At 37.9% G+C, this 13,231-nt stretch overlaps 1 protein-coding gene across 1 annotated transcript in view; it reads left to right on the top strand.

The window, feature by feature from the left end:
- Nucleotides 1-13,231, top strand: part of TENM2 (teneurin transmembrane protein 2) — a 167,304-nt gene that overhangs the window by 53,802 nt on the left and 100,271 nt on the right. The window contains exons 6-7 of the mRNA XM_085299595.1: nt 3,136-3,331; nt 5,841-5,942. Of these exons, the coding sequence (XP_085155721.1) occupies nt 3,136-3,331; nt 5,841-5,942 (298 nt within the window). The remainder of the gene's footprint in view (nt 1-3,135; nt 3,332-5,840; nt 5,943-13,231) is intronic.

Here is a 13,231-nt window from a genome sequence, read left to right as displayed (position 1 = left end):
AAAAAATGAGTCAGTTAAACTTCAGATTACTTCAGAATCCTCAGTTTCACTGGTGACTTGGTCCAKTCCCTAACCTGTGTGATTTAGTTGCGTCTTCCCTAGCAGATGTGTGTATTTGATAGTGTACAGTTGCTTATAAATGATCATGGAAGCACCTGTAATCTTTTCCTATATGGATCTTGTAATCTATGCGTATTTGTYGATGGGCAGCCTTAAAGTGAGAGTGGTATCTTCAGCAGAACATATAAAATAATTTATCTTGCAAATGTGGTAAATCAGAAGATCAACAGGGCAGCAAGAAGTAAATTGATTTTCCAGCTGACCACATGAAGAAATCTTATCTAGTGATGATTTCACAGTACCGCTTTAGTTACCCTTCAGTCAGGCATTTTACGTTTTGTGGTACATATGCCCAGTACGTGCTGACTAGCAGATACATTATCTTCCTTTCTTTCTTTTTTTTTTTTTTTTTAAGTCCTGAGGAATCCAAAGAGATAAAGATTTACTTTTCTGTTCTATATCAGTTTACAGCAGTGCTTCACAAGTACAGCTTATTCAGGTTTAGTAGTATGCTTTTTCCTGAGCATGAAATAGTTCTTTATGATTTGAATAAAGAGGAGTAATACCAGCCAAACAGTGTGTAATTAAAACCGTAGCCTTATGGAGAGCTGTGTCAAGTGACCRGCTCTCACTAGGTCACGCGCATCGTTGTGGAAAGAGATTCTGTAGCTAAAACTACTTCAAGCAATTTCAGTCTGAGTACTCTTCCCTTTCGATCCTACCCACTGCTGAGCCTTTTCTACTATATGAGGTAGAATCAGCATCAAACAGAGGGGAGGCAGAGCAACCTGCCAGCCCAAGCAGAGCCGAACAGCGTGATGCCAGGGAGAAATGTCAGCTTTTATTGCTGTTTCTTTAGTTGACCCTTTGTGAGCAATTGCTCTGAGGAGTAAAATTTCTTTTTTCCCAAGGTGTTGTCCCAGTAATAAAGTTTTCCAAGGAGCTGATGAGTCTGTCCTTAACCTCTGACTGCTGGACTGTAGATTTTGGTAATGTTTCCAAATGTCAATGATTGTAAGAGGTTGATGCATGTGTGTTTGACACCTCTGATGCTCTGAAAGTTATTGATTTGCCAGAATTCTCTAAATCTTTGGTGTGCATTGGTCTAAATGCACTGATTTAGCTGAATTACCCTCTCCTGCCAAAATCTCATATAAAAAAGTGCTTGAGTGAATGAGAGCCTGATTCTAACAGTTAGGTGAAACTTGTTATTTCATTCCTACTGTTTCCCAAGACTCAGGGCACTGGAGAGAATGGATCCTGCGCTGCTTTTGACAGTAGCTTTGAACTAGTAGATGTAGGCTCAAGTTCCCACCTTATTATGGATTTCATTTGTGTCTTTGTACTGGTGTCGAAGTTTCACATATYTAAAACTAAGGTTTTAAAGAAGTATTTTCTTACTTTGCCCTTTCTTTTAAGGTTACATGCATTGAGGACTCTATATTGCTCGTATGTAATTGTTACATAATTTCTAATAGGTGAGATTTTTCTATCTCAATTTTAGGTRGATATACTGCACGTCACTGAAGGGTTAATGTCATTTTCTCTCCTACTAGCAGGGTGAATCTTCTTTATTTCATTGTGCATCATTAATTATTTGCTAGAACACACTGTTAATTGCATTCAGCATACAAGACACTGAGCCCTCTATGGATGTGTGGCCTGTTTAGAATGCAGGATTGCAGTTTTCTTTTTAAACAAAAAGCAAAACAGGGTAGATGTTTTCTTAGAGCTGTCGTAAGCCCAGGCTAGAGATAACAGGTGGAAATGTAATAAACTGGCAAGCAAGCACATACTATTACAGTATCTTATTGAACACATACGTCTTTCTTTAGACATGTCTATCTATCTCTATCTACTCCTGGATAGATAAATGTGTCTAAAACAAGATGTGTTTTCATAGGGGACTTGTTATATAGCTATCAAAAGATGAGATATATTGTTTTTGTTGTTTCGTAAGGACTTCCCTTAGATAGGGGCTGTGAGAGCAAGTAAGTTGAGCACAGCATCAGCTTGAGAGCTCTAGATTCACAGACGTTAAAGGCAGAAAAAAGCCTATAAGGACAGCTAGCCTAGCTGCTTTGCTATGCAGAGTTATTCCCTATCGTAGATTAACTAATATTTCTTCCAGTCTTGTTTAATTGTGTGATGCAGTGGCATCTCTATTGGGAGGCTATTACTGAGCTTAATAGTCGGGAAGCTTTTCTGACACTCATCTTAAATTTCTTTCTTTTTTTTTTTTATTATTTCACGCCATTAATGGTGCCATCCCTCTTATACTTTAAATAATCACTTGCTCTATTTGATCCCTTTTTCAAAGATTTATGTATTGTTCTACCTTACTTGGAAATCATCCAACCAGAAATTCTCAATTTTCCTTCAGCTGCTTGACTTGTGTTATTCCTTTCCATGCTCCCTCTGGTTTTATATCCCATTTGCCCCATTTGGCCCTGGTTGTTCTACATGCAAACTCAGGTAAGCAAACCGCTCTATGATGTAAAGCTTTTGCAGTGTATTCTTATTAAATACTGAGTTACCTTGCATTAGACAAACACATTTTCTGTTTATGTTGTTTCCATTTGTTTTCACACTGTGGGGGCTTCCATTCAGTTGTATGTCTGGAAGGAAATGTTAGGCTTCTGTTCCGCAACAATTTGCTCCAGGTGGTTGCTTTGGAAGAGATGGATTTCCTGTATATTGAAGGTTCCCAGCATTGAAAGCCATGTAGAAACCTAAAAACTTTTGTGATTAGTCAAATCATTGGTTTCAGCTTCTGTCTCAAAACTCACCCTGTGTAGAAATACAGTTTGTACATTTTTTATCATCTATGCAGAGCAAGGTTACATAATTTTGTATCACTATTTCAGAAGAGTTAAGAGTCACAGAATCACTATAAGTTCCACAGTTAACTAGTAAATACAAGTTTCACACTGACATATTTTCTAGAAACACTGTTTTGTGATAGGCTAGAAGACAAAACAGTGTGAGATTGTGAGCTGAGATGTTCTGTATTCAGCTCTGTTTGGTTTTTTGTTTTCTTTTTTTGTTGTTTTTTGTTTGTTTTTTACCCTACAGTACGATTTCATGGAACGCTTGGATGGGAAAGAGAAATGGAGTGTGGTGGAGTCCCCACGGGAACGTCGAAGTATTCAGACCCTTGTTCAGAATGAGGCCGTGTTTGTTCAATACTTGGATGTGGGGTTGTGGCACCTGGCTTTTTACAATGACGGCAAAGACAAGGAAGTGGTCTCTTTCAGTACAGTTATCTTGGGTAGGTATCTCCACAAGCTGAGCATTTCTCCTCTGTATTTATTTTTTACTTAAAGTCATAATACTTTTTTGCGGTTTTCAGTATTCAGCCTGAGTGTCCTTGATGCTATGTAGTGCATGTTTTTGTCTGTTGAGAAGCTGGTCGAGTCTGTTAGTTAGCCACATGCTGTCTTACAGTAACCACTCATCTAATACTGTGCCATACCCTCAACACAGTGGCATTAAGAGCATCTAGCCTATTTCTAAAGCTAACGTTAGGAGAGAAGCTTGCAGCTTTGTTAGAAAACTAGGGTTCCGTTTAGTCATCTGAAAACTAAACTGAGCTTTATCAGAAGATTTGTCAAACTGTGAAGTATTTAAGCTTTGCTGAATATTATTGTCACAGTGACATCAAAAACCATGAGATGCTCTACCTGTTATTCCATCCTGGCTTGTTGAGGAGTTAGATGGCACTGCTGGGTTTTGAATCTTCTTTATTGTGTAATTCCTATTTGTCTAGGAAAAGAGAAACTGCAAATCTATAAATGCTAACCCAAAGTAAGTTTATAAGTTTCATAAAAATAGTGGCTGTCTTCACCATCCTTGCCTGATTCATGATATGAAGCTTAATTTTTCCATTTGCAGTACAGAATTAATTTTTTTTCAGTTTAAGTCCCAAGGGGTATAGAAGGATAGCCAACACTATGTCACTAACTGTGAATATAATTGTTTCTGTTAACCTCAGTAAAGGTGAGAAAATAATTCTTCTTCCATAGATTATATGGGGTTTTGTAAGGGATACTAGGTGCTATGCATATATATAGGCATATCTGCATACTTTCCCRTAGAAAGCTTTTTCTACGTGTCCAAAAAAAGGTGAATATTTATGCTTGGTGTCTTGTTGTGCCCCTACTGTGCTTCTTACAAAACCCCAAGATGCAATAAACTGTCCTTAAAAGACTTGCTTTGTCTAGGCTACAGCTTTCAAGAGCGTCAAAGGTCTAATTGTCAGGTATACTACTTGATAGTGCAGTGATAGTAACTGGGTTGAAATATAGAGAAAAGTATAGTGTTTTATCCAGCTCAGAGGTTCTTCTACACACATCTAATATAAGTTTCGTAATCAAAGGACCTGAGAGAGCTGAAAGTTTCTCTGACATGGAAAAGCAGAAAGAATAACAGAAATGATGACAGACAACACTAAATTTAGCATAATTTTGAATACACAGGAAGGGCTTTCATGTGCAATGAAGCACAATAATGAATAACTCTATAGACAAATTTCTTCATCAGACAAATTGATATTTTTGAGCATTACATGTTTCAATTTTTTGTTCACTGTTTATATGAATCATTTCAAAAGGCCAAGTTAGTAACATCTCTTTGAAAATTTGCTTAATGTTTCTTTTTTTATTTAGTATCCTGCAACTGTGAAATTAGATCTAAAGTTATGCTTGAATCCTTTTCCTCTTTTCAGTTTAATTTGATAGAAAAATACTCTGAATGCTTCTGCTAGTTCCAAATCCAAAATTCCTTTTCTGTATTGTACAGCTGCTGCTATTTGCCTCGTGTCTGGGATTGACAGAGCCTTTTGCTTTGGACCACAGGTCCCCCAACAACGAGTAGTAATGAAAAGTAACAACATTCCAGTGAGACTTTTATTAAAGTAACTTAATGTGGAAAATGTGTTCCTCCAAAATCCAACATATTTGAGATGAAAGTGATTTTAAGAATTACTTTTGTAATTGGTATTTAATTTCCAGGTTGTTATTATGAAACGTCCAAACGATAGCATAGAGGTTGTGGAAAGCAAATATTTTGCTACAGCTAAAATTTTGTTACTAGACTGGTGTGCTTACTCCTCAAAGATTATTGAAGTAGTTGACACTTCAGCCACCGACACGAATTGCAGTGTTAAGCACTACTCCGGAGTTTTGTAGACCTCTTCTTTGTCCTCTTGCATAGCTGCTTGCACCTTTTTGATTAATCTTTTAGGATAAAAAATACTCATTAGCATGAAAGAGTTCCTCTGACGCTACAGCAGGTGTTTCTGTCAGCTTATTTAATGAAGCTTTAAATGTCTGCAGAAGGGAAATTCTGATACAGTCTTTGTAGTAATCAGTTCTTCGAGGGAAGGTGGTTGTACAAGTCTCACTGCAAGAATGAGATTGTAAATGTTCCTGTTGGAGCATTGTATTTGATTCATAATGTGAATTCAAACATAGCTACAGAGGTCTTAAAAGCAGTTTTGTCTATCTATTCAAACAGAGGACCTGATATCAGAAGGCTTGAGTGTTAGCAGCACTCGGAGACTTAGTATGTGACTTTGAGCAGATCACTACATCTCTGGCTGGCATTCATGTTGCCGATAATATTGGTGCCTTTCTGCTTCACGTGAACTTTGCGGCATGAATATAATTAAATGTTATTTTTCTGAAGTGTTGGATACAAAATAAACTGAAGAAAAATTCAGCAAAGAATTTGCAGCTTAAAAAGGAACCAACTGATGGCTGTTGATGCTTGCATTTCAGATTCAGTGCAAGATTGTCCACGTAATTGTCATGGGAATGGCGAATGTGTATCTGGTGTCTGCCACTGTTTTCCAGGATTTCATGGAGCAGACTGTGCTAAAGGTATCATTTTTCCTGTATTTACAAATAGTTACGTTGTTTGTTTGTGATTTGTATGGATCTACAGAGCCTRCTAGTTCGCATGGATCCAGGCTAGATTCAAATAGATCAATACACAATTTTTTTTTAATCTCTTACTTAAATATGATCAGGTAGAAGTATTGCTGCATGGCTAATGACCTTGCTTAACTACAGTTATTTTTTGTGTCCACAGTAGTAAGCAAAAACAGCAAAAGAGATGTAGTTTCTGTGAAAGTGAATGAATTACCATTGATGCTTTTTAATAATCATCAATTGGTCCATAATAGAAGACRGTTTATCTTTCTTAATACCGTGTAATCTAAATTCTGGCTTGGCTGAGCCATACTTCTAGTTCATAGATTTTTTTTCATTATACTATTACTCTTAGACCAAAGGAAGTTCTCCTTTTTTTAGGAGAATGAGTAAGACTTGGTAAAGTTTTAAAATAAAGCTTTTTTTGAATCTTGGTTGTAAATTTGACCACTAAAACTGAGAGATACAGAGTTATCAAGGGTTGAACACAACTCTAAAAGACATCCATGGATTGGCTGTATGTATTTACTAAATCTTTTTCTTGGTTTGAGATAGCTGTGATAATTTGTAAAGGAGGAACTCTTAAGGTTATACAGATACTGCAGCACATACGTTGTCTAAAATCAATGACTTGGTTATGACTTGGTTGAACTCCCTGCTCTTCCTGGGCACAGTCATAACATTTTCCAATTTGCTTCATTCTGAGTTTGTGTAAATATTAGGCACAATATCAATATCACGTACTTTCAATTGTTTTTCACAAGAGTAAGGCCAGTGGGGTTCAAAGGTGGCAAGTGTGGTCTTTGAAAGCCTTTGAAATGCCTTGAAGGGCCTTAGAAACGTGCCCGTTTCTCCTTAGATCATGACCRATCCTGAGGCAGGTCAGTGAGGCCCCACCTTTTCCACTGATGTAGYAGTATGTCACCCAGCATAGCTGTGCCTGTCTATGAAATACTCCTTAAATAGCTGTTACAGCTATTCTGGAGGAAGTAATTTCTTTTTTTGTGTCTCCATACTTGTTTTTTAGAGGTGCTCTAGTATAATAAATAAATAATAAAATAAAATAAAATAAAATAAAAGGACTCTGAAGGCCTCGGATGAATTAATGATGTTACCTCAGTGCTAACCCTACTCGTTTTAAAGAATACATGAAATACAGAGGTCATGTTGTTTTACTACCTGAGAAATAAGACACTTCACAAACATATAGAGGAGACTGTATATTATAAAGTAAATGGTGTTATAATGTGTGCTATAAATACACGTTGACAACTATATGCATTTCTGTGGTGTTAACTTGTGAAAATACGCATGCAGTGACTGTGTGTTTCACTGCCACTCATTACACATCAGTATCCAGGCCATTAAATAAACTAATTTACATTTTGAGWTTGAAGCAATACTGCAGTGTGTAGTGAACCTCTGTCTAATACTATATTCTACATTGATGCTAGAAAATGTTCATTCAGGCTACATCAGATGGAGAGCTTTATTATAGGGTACTTTTCAAAATGCATCTGTCAGGCTTCTACTACTAACCGCTCAGTACTTTTCCTCTGCTTCCTGCTTTGYCTTGTCTGTGTAGTCTCATCCCCTCAAAAGCAGAACTCCTGCTTGGAAGCTCCGTTCAACTCTGAACTGTTTTCTTATCAGAAAGATCATGGTATCTCTAAAGAACACGGGAACCAGAAAAATTACGTAAAATGACAAAATGGGGGTGCTGGCAGAATTCGCACATTTCTGTGCAAACACATAGTTGCACATCTAGATACTAAGAGACATGCTCAGACATGTGGAGCTGTGTTAGGATGTAAAGGCCGAATGCCTCACCCATTTCACAGGCAATGTCATACCTACACTCATGTCCATAGGTTTTTCTGCTTACTTGAATGCTGATTATATGTGACAACAGTTTCAGAAGATAGAAATCAAAATTGGGATGGTAGGAATGGTAAAACTCCATAACATGATATAGCAAACTAAATCTATTCTAGCATGTTATAGGAATGGACACATGTTTAATGTATGTTTACTCTAATGTTGCATTTATATTTAAGTTCTCACATGTTTGAATAGATAATGATTTTCTTTCAAACTACTTGTTTATTTTTATTTCCAACTTTTATTTTTGATTTCCCTAGCAATGCATATTTCGATGTCTCAGTTCTTCACTCTGAAATAATTTGAAGCAAACTCAGACAGGGGAAGGTGAAGAAAATGGGACTTCAACTAGTTCTTAGGGCTGGGCTCATGCAGTAACACAGCAGCCCAAGAGCCAATAGATCAGCTGGTGATCGGCCTGAGAGTGACAGATCTAAAGCATGATCTTTTATGSCGGTGAATCCGTGGTTACAGAGCTGGTCTTGAGGAGATCGGAGGCAAACTCTTTGCATACAGTGTGCAAGTTCTCCATCTGTGACTTTGCTCTGGATTCATGCATTTCTGAAAGACCAAAGCGAAGGAAACCTATGAGAGACACCAAAGATTGAYTTGGAAACCTATGAGAGACACCAAAGATTGACTTTAGATCTATTAGCTCCAGGATAGACAATTAGAAATGGAAAGCTATTAGAAAGAGCTGAACTTGTGGCCCAAGCTGAAATCCACTTTCATGCCTTGATTGAAGTAGGGGAAATTTCAGCTTTGCAAACACTCTCACCAGCTGCCTGGGGGTTTTATGCTTACCCTTACCTGTGGAGGTAAGTTATCTTGATTAGCTAGTCAATCTCAACAGTTTTACTCAGTCTGTGCTCAGGCAAAATCTGCTTCGAAATCATTTGGAGGTTAACCTAATTAAGAGTTCCATCTACCATGCAAGAAAGTTAATGATGCRTTTTAATCTCATGTGGTTAAAATGCAGCATTTAAAAAAAGAAAAGAAAATTTTAATAATCAAAAGCAATTCAGTGGGTAGAGATTTATTCTGATAAAGGAAGTACACATTGTTAAAGCCAGTGGAAGTTTGGCTGCAAATTGAACTGCATTKTGAGTAACCTCCTGTGCACAAATAGCTGTAGGAGTTAGCGATAAAAAGGGTCAATTAAAGAACCAGACAAGCAGCTACGATTATGTTGTTTTGGTGTCTTGTCACTTCTTTATATTCATCTCCCTTTTTTTGTAACTTCTGTGACATACCCACTCAGGTATCTCRAAGTGTCCTTTTTACTGTTCTCGCTCTTAATGTCTGATACTAGTTTGATCTTTCAAYTGCCAAGTGTCTTGTAGTAAATCTGCAAGCAGGCATCATTCCTAGGGTCCTGCTTTTCATCATTTGTAGTGTTCAGTATTGCAGTGAGTTTGGTTCCCAGAGGTGTGCAGCAGAGCTGGCTGTAGTTTTTTTTCATCGCATAGTACTTTGGAGAGCATGATACTCCTCCACTTCTCTAAATATATATATATACATATATACATATATATACATATACATATATATATWTTTTCAAAGCGGCAGTAACATACTGTTTTGCAAGTCTCCTCAGAACTTTTTTGGTTTTGTATTTTAAAATACTAGCATTTGCATCATGAAAGTTTTTAGCTAAACTGCAAAGGTGAAAGAGTATACCCTCCCATGCAATTTGAACATTGAAATGATGAGCGTAGTATGATCCTTTAAGTAAATGCAAAGAAATAATTTGATGCGATATGTCTGTTAAGAAATGGTGTTGATTTGTAAAAGAAGGGRAAAAAATTGAGTCAAGTAGCTCCTGTCAGCAGCCATGAAGTTGTCATTTAACAGATACTTTTAATTGATTATGAAATGTAATAAGAAACATGTTTAATATTTTAATTTAAATGGATTGAAGACTTTGGGGTTTTTGAAACCAGAAATTTATACTATGTTTGATCGGTTGACTTCTTAATCTAATTTTAAGAACTCTAATGATTCAGATTTATGTTATACTCAGTTTCTTTTCCTGTTCTTCTTGTGTGGGTTTTTCATTATTTTATTTTCATTCTGTTTGTTTTTGGCTTACTGGCAAAGGACGGCGCCACTTTAATAAGTATAAAAAGAAGGGTAGGTTTTTTTAAATTTCTTTTTTTATTTCTTTTGAGACACTTAGCTTGAAAAAGTTATTAAGCTGTAAAGTGTAGTCTATCTCTTTTTAAATTTATTGTCAAGGATTTGCTGTTTCTAATGATTGCCCTCACCAAGATAAGAGTTCCTATCTAAGCCGTTTTCTTTGTTTTATGTGCATTTTTAACCTCTGTGTGGAAATGTAAAAAGTCCTAAATTATTAGGTAAGTAAGATGTAATTGCTGGAAATAGCAACTCTTGCTTCCTCTCAGCTGATACTCAAGAAATGTTTCTCTTGCAGATTTCAGTTGTTTGGGATTCCTCTTCATCTGACATTATTTAGAGGCTTATTGCTTGGGCAGTAAAATTCTTCAAGTGCAGAAAGTACGCTTTTTCCCACTGAATAATCTGCTTGACACTAGTCCCTGGTGGCATGTCCAGAATGCTCCCAGTGACATAAGAGCTTATGGGAGGGATCCCTGTGGGTAAAGCATGATTTTGAAAGTGCATCTTGCTGAATAATTCAGTACTCTGTTCATTGCTTTAAAGCACCTGGGACCCACATGAATGAACGCTGTCCACCACATGCTAATAAAGTATTGCAGTAAAGTATTGCAGTTACCTTTTTCCTTATTCCCATGGGGAGGAAATGCTATTTGCCTTCATAGCTTGACTGGAAATTATAGGAAATGAAATAAAGCAAGCATGGTAAAGCGCACTAGACTTTGATGGGGGCAAGTAAGGTGTCAGTGAACACCTTGCTCCGTCATCTGTCCTGCATGTGTCCCACAGCCTGGCAGAAGAGAGGGTGGTCGTGTTCAGGCAGCACTTCTGTTCATCCGTGGTGCGGTCATCGCTGGAGGGGGGCGTATGTCTTCTGTTGTCCAAGTGAAACACTGCAAATGAGTGCAATAGCATATTACAGCTCAGATGAGAGAGAKAGGTTGGACTGAACATGATGGTACCCAAACAAATAGGTTTGGCAGAGAAAAGAGAGAGAGAGAAGCAATAGTATAGGAAAATTGTCGTAGTGTAATTTTAGGGAGCAGATGATAGAGGGACTGTCATCATCATTGCTCYGTGTTCAAACTAATCCATTGTGGTTAGTGCTTTTCAATAAATAAAAAAGCAAAAAAATAAAAGCAGTGCCTGCCTCAAAGGAGTTACTATGTCAATACAGGTAAAGAAGGAGCAAATGGATGCCAAGTGGCAGATGTGGAGACAGAAGGAAAAAAATACGTTAGGCAGTGTTACAAACATGCTAGCAGTGTAACTGTCACCGGTTTGGGGAACCACTGTGGTAAAAAGCCATTTTAAAGAGGACTAGTGAGGCAAGTAACATAAAATCATGTGGCTAATGCAGRACAAATGCAGTGCAAACACAAGAGAGAATGTAGGAAAGAGCTCAAAAGGGCTGTTTTCAAATTTGACTTTTAAATAYGGCAGCGGTAGCATGGCAGGTCTGAGAGAGGTGGGAGGCAGAACTGGAGCAGCGAGCAGCCTGGAGTGGAGCTGGTCTGCACGTGAAGTCGGAGCGTGAAGTTAGTGTTTGGTCTAGTAAGAGAAAAGGAGCAGGAACAGGACTGGGAAACAAGACTAAGTGGTTGAACTAACAGATTAGCAGAAAGCTTTTCGTAACACTGCAGCAAACAGACATGGATGGAGAAGACTGTATTTGTCAGCGTTGGAGAAAAAGGTGTTGCTGTAATGTAGATTTTATATGCTGTGATTGAGGATGAGGAACCCAACAGAAAGGCACAATGCCAAAAGAAAGTGTAAGATTTTGTCAAAGCCTGGATATGAAGAGAGTGGATGAGTCAAAAATGACATCCAGATTRTGAACCAGAGTGACAGGTAGAACGATGGTACTGTCCACAGTGATTGAGCAAGAATGCAGGGAAGGGCTGAGAAGCAGCAGGACAGAAGGGAAAGAGAAATTAAATAAATAAGAACTTATACTGGAAAACATATTTCATATATTTGTAATCATAGCACGCCCCATCACTTAGATTAAAAAAGTGCTTTTCTTTGAAAATACTGCATGCATGAGTTGTCTTCCACATATATCTCACATCTTGTCTTGTGGCTAACAAAATCCAGCATGTTTAGCTGCTTTCTTAGTATCACTTCTCTCTGGGTGGGGTTCGTTTTTGGTTTGAGGTTTTTGCGTGTGTGTGTGTGTGTGTGTGTGTGTGTGTGTGTGTGTCAACCTGAATGTATGCAGCAGCAGCAGTGCCCTGGGGTGTCACTCAGACCGTGTCTCTCTCACAGTGGGTGGAAGCAGCATTTTGGTACTTGGAACAGACAAGGCTGTCTTTGGAAATGTTACCCTCCAGCAGTTTCCACCTCTCTGACTCAGTACCTAAAAATACCTTTCTTATAAATTTCCTTCTCTTTTTCTCAGTCTCATATTTTGCTAGCGAAAGCTTTTTTCATTTCTGGCAAAGTGATTATGTCCTCGGTTGTCATGCAAAGAGTGCCATGTACAGGACAGCGCTTGCCCTATCTGCCCTAAGTTTTCTTAATTTTACATAATTTTAGTATGCTGTGGAAAGAGTTTTGTGTCATTAACTGTGCCTAAAAAGATTCAAAAATAAACAGAGATGTATCCTATTTCAACCAAGATTGACAGGCATTGCCATCARTCAGCTGCTACATGACTGTCATGAAGTGCGTTAGTAACTTTGATCCCATTTCAGGTGGGCAAGCATAGCCAACACAAAATATACCATGCAAACTGTAATTGGTGATGTAAACAGGAGCGCAGAACAGCAGGTGTCTCAGCTTTGTGGGTGGTAGTGGTCGCGACTCCAGCCAAGGTTGAAGGCAGAAGCAGTGGTGCACCGAAGAGCAGATCTCAGGAACAATCATTGCCGGTCTTCAGCTCCCGTCATTGATCCTCCTGAACCATGAAGTTTTAGAGGCAAAACCAGGGGACTGGAACATCTGGATTCCTGAATTCTGAATGCAGATACTTTGTTAAATTCCTGTCTTACAACATAGCGGTTAGCATCTTAACATTTCATTACTCTTWAAGAGTAGGTACCTATCCTTACAGCATTGTAGATCAAATGTGAGGATTACTTGATGTTTGCAAGGCATGTGATATATAGTAAAAGCATGGTGAAATCAGGGTACTCAAATTACTCTTTAGCCTGTACAGGACTAGAAATTGATACTTCATATTATTTGCATTCTTTGTAAAAAGAATATTCATAAAGTTC

This window comes from Rhea americana, unplaced genomic scaffold (genome assembly GCF_003343005.1).
Source record: "Rhea americana isolate MKP2758 unplaced genomic scaffold, rheAme1 scaffold_150, whole genome shotgun sequence".
NCBI classification, from domain to species: Eukaryota; Metazoa; Chordata; class Aves; order Rheiformes; family Rheidae; genus Rhea; species Rhea americana.
This window is presented reverse-complemented; position numbering and strand designations above follow the sequence as displayed.